Here is a 14,263-nt window from a genome sequence, read left to right on the forward strand (position 1 = left end):
TTGATAACGGGTTTTTTTGTAAAAACTCAACTTTCAACTCAAATTAAGCAAGTCATAAGAATAAACATTGAAGTCAGCAGAGTTTCCTTGCTAAACAACACACTTGAAATTACTGAAATAAATAAAATAATATTAATAACAATTGCCAGATTTTTTAAAATTAATTGTAATTTTCTTATGAAGACTTAAAAAAAGACTTGAGACAGACTCAAAGAAATGTAGCAGCAGTAGCGTATTTATTCTTGACTCGTCTCTGGACGAACAGAGATTCTGTTATTTTATTCTGTCTTATTCGGAGTGTTGATTTTACACTACAATCAATCATTCGAGTTACATAATTGATGTAACAAACCCTCAGTTCACCATCTTCACGTCTAACAATCTGCAGCTCCTTCAGCAGAAACACAGATTTTCACAAACTGAATATTTCAGACTGTAGGAGTAAGCACTTTATATTCTTTCATTCAGAGGTTACTTGTGTGAATCTGTTCCTCTTGTATGTTGTTTTGTTTCGACAGACAATCACCAAAGTGTTGCTGCAGTACTGTGCCCTGCTGGCCAAGAGCTTCCCCTCCTATTGTGATAAGGAAAAGATAGTGAGTGCTTCCTCTTCACTCTGCTCATCTCTGATTTAGAGAGACGCTTTGAAATCTAGTGCAGTCTCTGTATGCCAGATTAATATTGTATTTGCTGCTGTCCTGTTATTTGACTCTTTAACATCCATCTCTGTTGTCTCTTTGCTTCTTCTTCGACCATTATTTCCCCTTGACCATTGTCCTGACCTCTTTATTCCATTCCTGCTCTTGTATTTTCATTACATTTGACTTTCCTGATTTTCTGTTCTTGAATTGACTTTATATCTCTGCCCTTTCCTTGACTTACGTCCATCTGCTCCCTCGCCCACCTTCCTCCAGCCTTGTGTGCTGATGAACAACATCCAGCAGATGAGGGTCTTGTTAGAAAAGATGTTCGAGTCCATGGGAGCTAAACAGGTGAGTAACAACACATGTGCGCACATACATAACACCCAACATGGAGCCACGGTTTCTAATAGTTTGCACTCAGAGTTGAGCTTTTCCATGCCAGTGTGCTGGTACTGGTCTCACTGAAAAGGTTCAAAATGGTGAAATAAAAACACGTTTGGCTTTTAAAGTGCACGGCTGAAAGCAGCTTGCTTTCTTTGTAATATAATTTTTTCCACTTGGTTGTCATATTTGTGGATGGAACTGGCTTCAGTTGTTGTTTTTTTATGCGACTGGGTCATGCTCAGATAGAACTCTTCACTCTTCATGCATAAATGGCAACAGAACATCAAACAAGGCCACTTGTTTTATATTTTCATGGTTGTTAGTATTGTTGTTGTGTCTAAACAGATAACCTGTTTGGCTCCACCCACCATTCTTCATGGAATTATTACATACATATGTTTTTGTTTTTTTTTGTATTGAAATCAGATAATTATACTGTGGTTTAAAGGATTCAGGTATTTTTTATTTTTTGCATGAGAAATGAAAATGAGTGGGTGTGTTCCTTTCGACAGCTTGCTGCTGAAGAGGAGAGGGTATGTTGAGGTTCCCCTCGCTCCCCTTTTCCCTGTTGCCCCCCGAGAACACAAACATTCATAGTAAACATGTTCATTAAACCCACTATTCCCTCTTATAAAGCACCTTTTCACTCCAGTAGTGTGTTTTATGTTGATCCCAATTTACCCACAAATAATAGATCCACTGTTATCTTTAAATTAAAAACAAATTGAAAAACCTCTGTGCTTTCTGCTACTGTGCTGATTCCTATCAAAAGCTTGAGAATGAAGAGGAACCTGAGGAGTTTGATGAAGAGGTGGGTCAGCAACCTCAAACCTCACATGTTGGTTTGAATACAATGACCGTCATTGTTTTATACACACAGGAAGCACATGGCTGCTTTCTGCTTTGACTCCATTCTAGCTGCTACCTGTGATTTTCCTGCAATCCAAGTGGACCTTTTAGCAGTATTCATTATATTATATGGATTACAACATTGCAAAATGCATTTTCATTATTTGGATTAAAAAAACAAGGCTGTTGAATGTCATACTTGGTCCTTTGTTATCGCACAAAAACTGGCATCCACAGCCAATGTTCCTCTCCTGTTGATCCAGAACATGTTCAGATTAAAGTTATATCCAAAGTAGAATGTGGCATTAAAATGAGTCGAGATCCAATCTCATTTTCTGTTTCTTCCATTTTTTTAATGATTTGTTTTTACTTTCTCATCATCTCCATCAGGCCATCAGTGATGATGAAGGGGAGGATGACATGGTGGGTAGGCTGCAACAGCAGAAGCATCAAGATCGCATTAATAACTGTTAAAAGACCTTGCTTTTATATTTTAAAACAATCGCTGTACATTTGGGGGTGTTGTGGCAAACTTAATGTCTGCAGTCAGAGGAGTCCAAGGTGAGAGGAGCTCTAGGTCATTCCCACCAACATCTCAATCAGTCATTCCTTTTTTTCTAAGCATGTTTGCCTGATTTTCTTGTCTTTTGTTTTTTTGACCATTTCATCACCAGTCTGGTTGTTCAGACTCGGATGGATATGAGGTAAGACAAACTTATGAGACAATGAACAATTTAGGTTCAGATCCTTTAAATCCATGATTTAAAGGAGCCACAGCTCTATTTACTGTGATTTTGGACCTTTATAAGTATTTATCTTAATATTTGGAGTTAAATTAAGGAGTTTTGTCAACTTTGATGATGATGAATATATTTATTAGATAGAATGTTAGAGTACAAGTACAGTCACACAGTAGCATGTATTACAGTACAAATAAAGTCAAACATCCTGTCTAAGAGGAGCATTTCAAAAAAGCCCTTGCGGTCTTGTTTCCGTTGAAAGTCCTTAGTACATAAATCATCGACAATTAACAATACAAATTTAACAAATTTAACTTTGACATTATTGTTTCAGTAAATTTGGAATGTGACTGGTAATCAGTGCTGATTGACACTAGACGTTGCCAGTTGGCCATTGATTATCTTTGTGTGGTCAGAGGTTACAGAACATGTTTCTGTTACAGGCACTTTGATTTTAAGTGTGTAAATTCAGAATTGGCACGGACTTGAATAATCAAAGTTCTTATAGTTTGTACTATCTAAATTTGAATAATTTAATATTGTAATTTTTGTTTTCATGTTGCGTACAGATATAATAAAAACATAAATAAATGATAATATACTAAACTGTAGATGTAATGATCAAAATATCACAACAATTTTAGGTTCATCTTTTGCATTATGTGACTGGAGGTTTAAAGCATTGGTCTTACATTCTTCACGTTAGAAGTGACCTCTGATCATAAACTTCTCATCATGCCAGGAGAACATTTGAAAAAGCATTTTGAGTCAAGTCGAGTTGAATGAGTTTTGCTTATTATTTATTGCCTGTTACTCCTTTGAATTTCCCATCTGCACGCCCCCCCAAACAGAGATGCAAGGCTCTGGTACCACATGCCAGCAATGTTCCTAACACTTTTACAGCCGCGTGCTACACAGCCTCCAGTGAGGGCTGAATAGACTTGACAGTGGGTTCCCAGATAATTGAAGTTGCATTTAGTCGTCATTAAATGGCATCTTCATATGGCTTGGTTTGTCAGTTTACTGTTAGGGGGTCAGAGAAGATGCGGCAGAAGCGGTATAAGTAAAAACAACAATTAAAAATCTACAATCAGTCGTGCTCCTAAATTGGTTTTTCATTTGCTTGTAGATTGTAATGCAAACAAGACAGAGGTCTGTTTCAGAGACAGAGCTGTTTATGAAGAGGGAAAGACTCAGTGTCTTGTATGGAAACAGCTATTTTTGCACAAACCCAATTGCTAATTCTCCTTGCCTTTCCCGTCCCGTCCTCTCCCGTCCTGAATTACCCGGTTTGTTCTTAGGATGACAACAAGGACAAGGAGAAAAAGGTCAGTTGTTCCACCATCAGTGACAGTTTGTGTTGTTCTAGACATCAGGCCTTCTTGTGCAGTCACGACTTCAGGCTGTATTTCTGGACTGTTCTTGTTTTTCTTAGACATATTTGTCTTAGACAGACGAATATTAAACAGCAAAGTTCTCTGTGACTCTCCATGACTTTATGTTGCCTTACAAATAAAAGTCTGCACATTGCCACTCAGCGTGATCACACTTTAAGATGCAAATCCTAATGAGTCGCGTTAATTTGATTACAAGTCACAACAAAAGTTCATTTAAAGAGCTGAACTTCTGATAGTCTCATATCTTTTTTTGCACCATGTTCTCTCGAACCTTTGCCTGTTGCGGCTTTAGTCACTGGTTTGAAGAATATTTTTGTGGCTGATTTATCACATCAGCCTCGCACTGCTTTCTTCCCAGGGGTCTGTCACTCTGTCTCTTAGCTTGCATCATTAAAGTGATATTTCAGGGAGGTTCAAGGTGTCACATAGAAATGTGGTTAAACTAGCAAACAAAATAGCATAAATGATATTCCATTCCAAGCAGGAGTAAAATCTCTGAAAATGTAAATCCATAGGAAATAGGTGCTGTGTTTTGTTTTGATGTTGTACTTAAAGCAGTTGTTGACTGTTTACTCCGGAGGTCTTCAGGCTAGATGACAGTCAGGAAGAGTAAGAGAAGGCTTGCTTCGAGGTTCCTCTAGCATTTCTAGACCTGCTCTCCTTCAATGTTGTCTCGTTCGCTTGGCTATACTCGTGTTTTTGCGTCTTTGCTGGTACCATATATATGCTTTTTCCTGTCATCACAAAGGCCAATGTGTTATGTCTTCCCACCTTCTATCTTTTTTTTGTCTCTTATTATTCAAAAGCACGATCGAGAAAAGGTAGGCCATCAGTCAAGCATACTTTTACACCTTAAGCATGAAAGATTTATTTGCTTTTACTTTATTTCTTATCAATTATTTGATTTGTTCTTTTTCTTTTTCTTTCCTGTCTCCCAATCTTCATATTTCAGTCCAAGAAAGAGAAGGTGTGTTTGCATCCAAGCCATGTGTGTTCAAACTAAAATGCTGCAGTGAAGAAATGAACGCTTCACATCTTCACTTTAAAATGCTCACTCATTTTAAAGAGTAGTGATGAACTTACAGAGAAGTTTCACCTCAAGCTATAATTTCCGCTCATTATTTGGTTGTCTCAGCCGCAGCTTTATGGTTTCGCCTCCCGACTTTTATGATCTTGTTTTCATCAGAAGGCATTTTTCTCCAACCAAAAAAGGTCTCAGAGCCGACTGTGCCGCCGACGGCAGACAGACACAATTAGAGACGAGTTGCTAAACACAACGGAGCATTTAAAACCAGACAGGAGAAAGCAGCAGCTGGTTTGCTCCCTCCTCAGGGTGGCAGTTAAAAAACACCCTACTGTGATGCTGTTCAAAAAAAATGGACGAGGAAAAATACTGGTCCGAAATAATCCGAAGTCACGGCGACATAGTGCTACAGTGAGGAATGGACAGATATCCACCCATCCATTTTCTTGTAGATCAGACGATCGTCTAATCCAACGGTGTCAAACCTGTCCGGTGGAGGGCCGAGACACTCCAGGTTTTCCTTCCAGCCGGCTATTAAGGCAGGTGATTGTAATTATCAACACCTCTGATTTGAGAGAAGGAACTCATTAGTGAGATCAGCTGCCGGAGAGATGGTTGGAAACCTGGAGTGTCTCGGCCCTCCACTGGACAGGTTTGACACACGTGGTCTAATCTACAGCCGCTTGTCCAGGTCTGCTGGATACAATCCCAGCTTGCTATCGGCGAGAGGCGGGCTACACCTCGGACGCGTCGCCGGCGCATCACAGGGACACACAGAGACAGACAACCACTCACGCACACACTGACGCACTACGGACAATTTAGAGTATTCACCTAAATTCAAGAAGGGCGACCGGAGGGTGTGTTCCAACTACAGGGGGGGGGGGGCACGCTCCTCTTCCTTCTGGGGAAAGTCTATTCGAAAGCTGAACGAATGTTGAAGCGACTTACTGGTGAATCTACGTTCCTACTCTCACCTTTGGCCATGAGCTCTGGGTCATGACCAAAAGGACAAGATCCCGGACACAAGCGGTCGGAATAAGTTTCCTCCGCAGGGTGGGTGGGGGCACCGTTAGAGACAGCTCAGTCACCAGGGAGGAACTCGGAGTCGAGCTGCTGCTCCTCCACTTCGAGGGGGGGTCTGATGAGGTGGCTGGAGCACCCATGTCAGATGCGTCCTAGCCGCCTCCCTAGGGAGGTTTTCCGTGCGTGTCCCGCTGGGAGGATGCCTCGGGGAAGACCTAGGACTTGCTGGAGAGACTATGGGTGCGTTCCCACTGCGCAGTTTGCTCCCTTTTAAACTGACCAGAGTTCCTTTCCTTGGATAATCCGCTCCGTTTGGGCCAGTGGGAACGCACCCTATGTCTCTCGGCTGGCCTGGGAACACCTCAGGAACCCCCCCCCCCCCCCCTCCCTCCCCCCCCTCCCCCCAGAAGAGCTGGAGGTGTCTGGGAGAGGGAAGTTTGGAAATCCTTGTTGAGTGTTGTCTCTCATCCCTCCCTCGCTATACATGAATGGGTTTTGGCTTTCTATTGAAATGTTTCCTGTCTTCTTTTGTCCCAAGGTACCTAGAGCACACATGATCCTTCCCTCTTTAAAATCATCAAAATCCTTCACAGCATTGTGTGACTTCTCTTTTTGCTTTTGTGTCCTCTTTCATTTCTTCTCTCAGACCGAAGCCATAGCTGCCACAAAGAAGGTACAGTTGGACGGTATAGAGAAGAGAGACTAGAAAAGCACTTATTCCTTAAAGGGCACTTCTAATTAAGAAGGGAGGAGCGTGTGTACTGGCAGGCTTTAGTGCATGTCCTTTTTTGTCTTGTCACATTGTTGGCATTCTCCTACAAAGTCTTGAAACAGAGAAATGTATATTCTCCACAAAGGTCATATGAAAATTATCTACACGTACTGATGGAGCAATGTTCTAAGTTCTTAGTATCATTTAAGTGTTAGCTTGGAAACGAGTTATTGGACACAGACTCTGGAGGCTTTAAGGTTTGACAAATACGCAACATACAAATTATAAACCTGTTGAAATGCACTTTCATCAACTCCAACACTGATGTATTGGCATATTATGTTGTGTATTTCACGTGGATATCGAAGTTATCATTTATCTAGAAAAACATTCAGAGCACAGACCTCCACCAATCAGCTCATTCCCCTCCTAATTGGATTTACACCGTCCACATGGTGATCTGGATCATCATCTAAATGTTCTAAATTATTCTTGGCATCTTTATACACAAACCACGAAAAGTAAATGTGAATCAGAGTCAATGTGTATTTTTAACTGATTTTTGAATCTGTAAATTGAGTTTTAACATTAAAATTTTATATCTTTTTTTCCTGCCAAATCTTTAGCCAAAAGGCAAGGTCAAAAATCAGGGGAAGGTTCAGAACCGAGACTATGGACTGCTATGACGTGAGTAAATAAGGCTGGGCCGCGACCGTGAGGTTCATGATCTGGCAGAGGGAGGAATAAGAAGGCAGGGTGACGAAGGGAATGAGGAACAGGTGTGACAATCAGAGCAGGTGTGACAACGAGAGGGAAAGAGGTCAGACACAGAACACAGGAAATAATGCAACACATAAAGGCAGGGCAAGGAAGCATAAAATAATACTAGAATAAAAACACAAACATGACAAAGACTTTAGGAGCAATTCTGCCTCCTTGTCGGTCCACGTGAATGAGCCTGGCGCCATGTTTCATGTTTTGCGAAAGTGATAACGAGAGACAGAGCATTCTGATTTGATAGGATTTGGGGAACTACCGCCGGCACGTGGTTTGGCATGCTTATGAATGTGTTTAACAACATACTTATGTGGTTAGGAGTGGATGGAGTTTGTTTTTTTTAATGAGGTCGTGTGGATTTTTTTTTTTTTATTATTCTCATTGGAGGGGGAAGGGTATTCGGGTTTTTAAAAACCCCGGCTACATGTGCGTTAGACCAAGACCCATGTTCAGATTTTTTTTCATCAAGATCCATCTGGTGCTGCTAACAGACAGACAAACAAACAAACTGACAAACATTGTCAAAAACATAACCTTACAATCTGCTGCTTTGTATAGTTTTACTGGGAAACAAACATGATTGCAAATTCTTCTCATATTCAGTAGTTAAGAAGTCAACAAGTTGTAATATTTACCAGTAAATTATCACCTAATTTCTCACGGGGTTGAGTTTACAAAAGTAAAACCTTAAATTTGTGTTAGCATAAAAAATACATTTTGTGTATTATGAGCTAAATGTTCTGGTTTTAACTTCAAAATAAATTAGAGAATTGTTTGAAAAAAAAAATCGTGTTGATTTGCTTAAAACAAGACAATTATGAACTTACATTTTTGAATGTTAACCCTTTAGAACCCTGATAATTACAGTATAATTGTCTAGTGCAATAGATGTGATAATTAGTCTGTCGGAACATCTTCCACGCTCGTAGACCAGGGGTTAAATACTAACAGTAAAAACTTCAAGTTAAATCTGTCCAGTCATGCTTTGTCCAAACTTTTCTGTCTCACATTCAGTTTTCTGTGCCAAGCTCGGCAGACAAATTGTCTGAATTTGTAGATTAAATTGAGACTGACAATGTTTCCCAACTCATTTAGTTGCTGTTTGGGGTTATAGTCATTTAGTAGCTGGTTTGAATATCAGGTATAATATCAGGTCACAGTGCTCTTAGTCATCTTCCTGCCAGTGTTAGAGAGAAGGGTTTCTCCTATATTTTCACTTACCTCCCAAGGACACATCAGGGACTCTTGAATTTATGCCGATAATGCCGATAATGATCCACAACACCAAGTTCCCAAAGACACAGCTATACATTTAATTCTTGGATTCAGACCAAAAGCAGACATGGTCTAAAAAGGGTGGAGTGGGCAATCCAATCTTTCACTTCACCCACTGCAACATTTCCCAATTAAATTCCAAGATATTAAAACACAGTCATTTGAAAGTCAGGGCCCTCCATTAGTGCAATTATATGTTGTGGCTGTTTGCCCAGTGTCCTCTATTTAATGGCGTAGTTGCACACTTATCAATTGCATACTTTCTGCAAAGCCTGATCTTTCAGTTGTCTAGCCACTTGATTGGTGCAACACGTGGCCCCACATACGAATGAGCTTGAAATGTATTGGAGGTCTGTTACCTTGCTGCTCAAGGCCAGTTCATCCTGTGGAGTTCACATCTAAGAAATGCACTTTGTTGCTTTAGTGCTTTATAACTTGGATGCGTAGCATAAAGTTGTGCCCCTCCTTCTTGATGCAAAAGGAGCATTTCTGGCTGTTAAATCCCATAAAATCCATCAAAACAATCAAATTATCTATAAAATAGGAAGTGTTGCTCTTCTCATTCCACTAATATTGAACGAATGCAGTGTTTTTATTTTCTGCTTCTTTGGTATATTGAACTATGTTTTGATATGTTTTTTTTTTTTTACCTTTCTTGCCAAAATTCAAGGTGTGAGTTGATTGGGGTCAAGATGTTGATGTACTAATTTCTTCATATCTACCCTGAATTGTTTGAAACCGAATAGAGACCGTTCAAAGTCATGGTGTTAAATTAAATTAATCAGAAGCTTGCTGAAACATTGTCAGAAGAAACATATATATAAAACTGGAAAATCTGCATCTAAAACTTGCCTTTTTCAGACCTATCAAAGCCACGATGCCCAAAATGTTGCATTCACTCAGTGTGTCAGAAAACCAACAGGGACCCCAGTTCAAACAACATTTCAGTTCAAACCCCAATCAAGCCATTGAAATTATAACAGAAAGGCAGCCTGCTGCGTGTTTTGGCTGAAGGCCTCAGCCACTGCAGCTGGGAAGTACTTCAAATGCCTGATAGATCAAGAGGAATGCTGCAGCGGATCCTGAACGCTCGGCCTAGTTTAGGGCCTGTCTGTCATCTTTGCTCTGCATCTGTGAAATTAATAAATACATTCAAAAACGTTTTGTTTTCTCACTTAAATACAAACCACAAGGATCTTTAAATGCCTCTAGGTAAATAAAAAAATCCCTGAGAGTCTTTAATTAGTAAGAGATGGCTATTTTTAGATCACTTTGCATAGCTTCACTATCATTTCGTTTAACATCAGCATTTCTTTGCTTCCCTTTGGAGTCATTGACCAAAATATGTCAAGAATGGGTACAATGATCAAGCCTTAGGCTGTCAAATTAATTAGTTCCAATTAATATGAATACACATCTATTTAAACCTGGTGAGGTATTTTTTATATATATATCGAGCTTCATCTTTAAGCTATTGTAAGTTTAAAAGGCTCTTTTCAGACATGGCTGAATGGTTTCGGAGAAGCATGAATGAGCTCATCACCTGTTTACTCTTCATATAATCTCAGCTGGAATCTTGTTTCGTCACGACCTTTGCACTCTGCATTTTAAATCTGCTTTTCTATCCTGTTTACTGATCTCTGTACATCCGTCATGCTGCGGTGTCATTAGTCATTACACAAAGAAAATATGCTTATAAGCCATACTGTGTGTGTGTGTGTGTCTCACTCGTTGTATTCACGGTGTCTTATTCATTGGCATTGAGAGATGAATGCGGCGTGAGGAACTCTCACTCGTCATCGTGCTGCACAAGGGTTGCTTCCTTTTCAGGCACCATTCCACTTCATCTCAAACGCACTGAGAAGTGCTAACAAGACGCTGATATTGATTTTGACATTTTATGTGACTGTTTTCTATTCTCACGAAAAGACAACGCCTCTGGTTTTGGTTATTTATATTTACTGTAAACACCATTACTCCACAGTGTCTGTAAATGGAGACGATACCTGATGTCTGTTTTAGTACAATGGTCAAACTCTCCAGCGAGAAAACAAGTATTGCTGTCCAATGTCCCGGTGTTAACCAGGACACGGGACGTCTGATCTGATACGTGCAGACAGCCCCTGCCTGATTTATGAAAGCCTGTCCCTGTGCCCAGGAAGCTGTGCACATTCACACCTACAGCCAATTTAGACTCGCCTCTACTGCATGTTTTCCCCGGCACGAATCCACATTGAATTAAAGCCAGGACTTGTACTCCGTATTCTTTTTTTTTTTTAGCCTAAATGTGTAAAGTAAATGAAATGTGTTATTTTCAGTAAAACAAACTTTAACCAGATTGAATGAATAATTTCCTTCTCAAACAGGTGAATGTCTTTAACAGGTCCTCCTCGCGGCGCACGCTCGGTTGAAAAGTGACACTCTTGCTCTACTATTTGCCGTCTTTGCATTTATGTAAATATCTGTATTTATTCACATTTTATTCCATGTTTAAGTTTTGTTTAATTTTTTTTATCTTCAGCTATAGAGCAACTGAACATACCAAACAGCAGTGGAGCAACATTTTTGTGTGCGAGCTGGATAATTAACTGTAACGCTGATAGCAACCTGACATCCCCGTTGTCCTCCTGTTCTTTCATGTGTGTGTTTTAGCTGGATACAGAGGCAGCTAACATCCTTAATGAGCTGCAGGTGAAGCTCAACACCGTCCTAGACAACTTCAGCACCGTGTTTGCCAAGAGGTAGCACACACACACACACACACACACGCACACACACACACACGCATGCACAGAGAAAGACAGCGATCCAGTGTGTTCTGGGAGCAAACCTTCACCAGCCTTGCAGAAGTAGCCTTGTCAAAATGTTCCTCTCCCTCCAGTTTCCAGACTCGTATTAACGGCTGCTTGCGTCAGACGGCTGAGACCCTCTACCAGATCAAAGGCCCGCCCAACCACAACACTGCAGAGGCAGATGCTGACAGCATGCTGAGACCCCTTATGGAGTTCCTGGATGGAAAGTAAGCCAATGACACAGCCAGCGGCTCCCGTCGTTTTATCTTACGTTTTCCCAAAATAAAGACGGTGTGATTTCAAACTTGTACTGTAGGCCAACAGTATCATAATAAAAAAATAAAAAAATAAAAAAACATCCTAAGCTCAAATCAAACTAACTCATTGGAGTTGGGTAAAGGGGATTTATACTGTAAGCCCAGCATGGATCAATACATTAGTTTGTGAATATTTATTAGAATTGTTCTTCATAGATGAGGTTAGGAACACTGAAGGGTGATTTACCAACACAGGAAACCGGCAGGCGTGCATCATGAGTCTTCTGGCACATCCCAAGATTCCGTCTGTCCATTAGCGTTTGGGTTTGGCTGCAGAGGCTGCAAATGTCATTATTTCCTCTGAGAAGGAGGTTAAGATCTCAGACGTGTCCGTTCGTTTACTTGTTGGGTGGCGTGTCTGCAGGATTACCCAAAAACCAATGGACACATTTCTATAAAACCTGGTGGTGGGACAAGACATGTGGAAAGAATCCATCAGACTCTAATACAGACTCAAACCGGAGGGTTTTTTAGTTAGTCCCCCCCCCCCCCCCCTTTTTTTTATTATTTAGTGGGGGGTTTTCAACATTTACTTTACTACAAGTAAATTTACTAATATTTTGTTTGAAAGGTCAAAGATAGTCCAGATAAACACAATGTAGGATTGTTCAGCTTTACCAGAGATGAGTGCCAATCTGGGTGTCAAAACGTGAAATATAATGTGATCATTTTTATTTAGTCTTTGAAAAACACCTCGGACCTGTTGGAGGAGTCAATCATCAGTTAATCTGTGAAGGACTAGGCCTAGGGTCACTTATTTAAAAAAATAAAAACTGTTGGAGGGACTGATCGACTTTCTTAAAACTGGCCTCTACGATGCCTTTTGCAAGTTATAGCTCACTGTTCTGACGCTTGTGTTTGATTCAGTCTCAGTATCTTTGCTGACATCTGTGAGAAGTCTGTGCTGAAGAGGATCCTTAAGGATCTGTGGAAGATCGTCCTGAGCAGCCTGGAGAAGACCATCGTTCTGCCTCGGAGCCAGGACAGCCTGGTCTGTCAAAAAAAAAAAAAACATTCAGCTGCACAGCTTACTTTTTCAGTTTGCAACTTCCATTCATATAAGAAATTATGACTAGACAAAATGTACTTTAACATCAATCATGAGATTATTTGATGCATTCAAAGGAAGATCAACATCTTAACATTGGCTGCCAAACAATAAGAGGCTATGATGAATGAAGCGACTAAATTCACATCCAGATTTATTCATATTCGACATCTTTGTTTATGTTCTGTGTCTGTGTGCCATGTAGCAACAAAGATCATGAAGTTAGAGTGTGCAATAATCAGGGTCCGTTAGATTCACTAACACAAAGTGTAAATTCACAAATTGTGACTACATTAATGTTTAAATAAGTCAAGAAGTTGGCTCTGATATGATCAAATTCAAGTTGCTCGAGTCGAGCAGTATGCTCTGCTGCCATCTTGTGGTGGATGTCAACTGGTGCGTTTTCTGTCCAATAAAATGTTGCAGATTTATTTTTTTGTTTGATAAGATAATATTAAGACATTTAACCGCTGTTTGTATCTTCCCATCCTCACTGCAGGGCGCCCAGCTCCTAACAGCAGCTAAAGGACTGTCTAATCTCAAGGTAACAGGCATTGTTTCCTTTAAAACGTTCTACAGTTGTCAACTTCAGGACAAACCTTTAAGTATCTAACAGAAAACTAACACAAGAGGAAGGTTAAAAAGCTGCATTGTTGTTTACTAAAATGATGTGTGAGTATGAAAACAAGAAAACAAGTGTTGTTTCTTTCTTCAGCAATGGTCAAACATTACGTGAAAACTGACACAACACAAGCAGCCAGTAGCAATTGAAAAACAGTTTTTCAATATGTGAAGAAAATTAGGCTCATGATAAAGTTCCTGGTCAGTATCGATCTAACAGCTAAAGCGATTAACATTATTATAGGATTAGTATCTCACTTAAATTGAGCAAAAACAACTAACAAACATCAAGACTGCAGTCATAAAGAAAGGATTCAGGACCGTCTCAGACCATATTTTATGTATATTCCACATTTTGACTTTCAGGAGGATGCGTCTAATGTCAGTTAACTGTGGTTGTTGTAGGGAGGGGGTGAAGCCAAAACGTTGACGCCCAAACAGTGTCTAATTATTGATGCAGGGCTGGAGTCCATCAAGGTAGGTGAAGACCTGAACATTAATTTATAGCATCCTTTGTATTTTAATTTTTTAGGCTTAGGGAGGCTAAGATGTTTCTGAACGCTGATGTCTGATAACCTGCATCAAATACCAAAATGTCTTCTGGGTCTGATCCAGAATGAGGTCAGGAAGAAAATGTTTCTTACATTTTAACATTGT

General features: G+C 40.1%; 1 protein-coding gene across 1 annotated transcript in view; it reads left to right on the forward strand.

The window, feature by feature from the left end:
* The window catches only part of LOC137913597 (protein unc-13 homolog B-like), a 92,885-nt gene that overhangs the window by 76,417 nt on the left and 2,205 nt on the right, over positions 1-14,263 (forward strand). Inside the window, exons 31-37 of the mRNA XM_068757240.1 lie at positions 519-596; positions 915-992; positions 11,481-11,569; positions 11,710-11,847; positions 12,805-12,928; positions 13,485-13,541; positions 14,012-14,083. Coding sequence (XP_068613341.1) covers positions 519-596; positions 915-992; positions 11,481-11,569; positions 11,710-11,847; positions 12,805-12,928; positions 13,485-13,541; positions 14,012-14,083 — 636 coding nt within the window. The remainder of the gene's footprint in view (positions 1-518; positions 597-914; positions 993-11,480; positions 11,570-11,709; positions 11,848-12,804; positions 12,929-13,484; positions 13,542-14,011; positions 14,084-14,263) is intronic.

This window comes from Brachionichthys hirsutus, unplaced genomic scaffold, assembly GCF_040956055.1.
Source record: "Brachionichthys hirsutus isolate HB-005 unplaced genomic scaffold, CSIRO-AGI_Bhir_v1 contig_723, whole genome shotgun sequence".
NCBI lineage: Eukaryota > Metazoa > Chordata > Actinopteri > Lophiiformes > Brachionichthyidae > Brachionichthys > Brachionichthys hirsutus.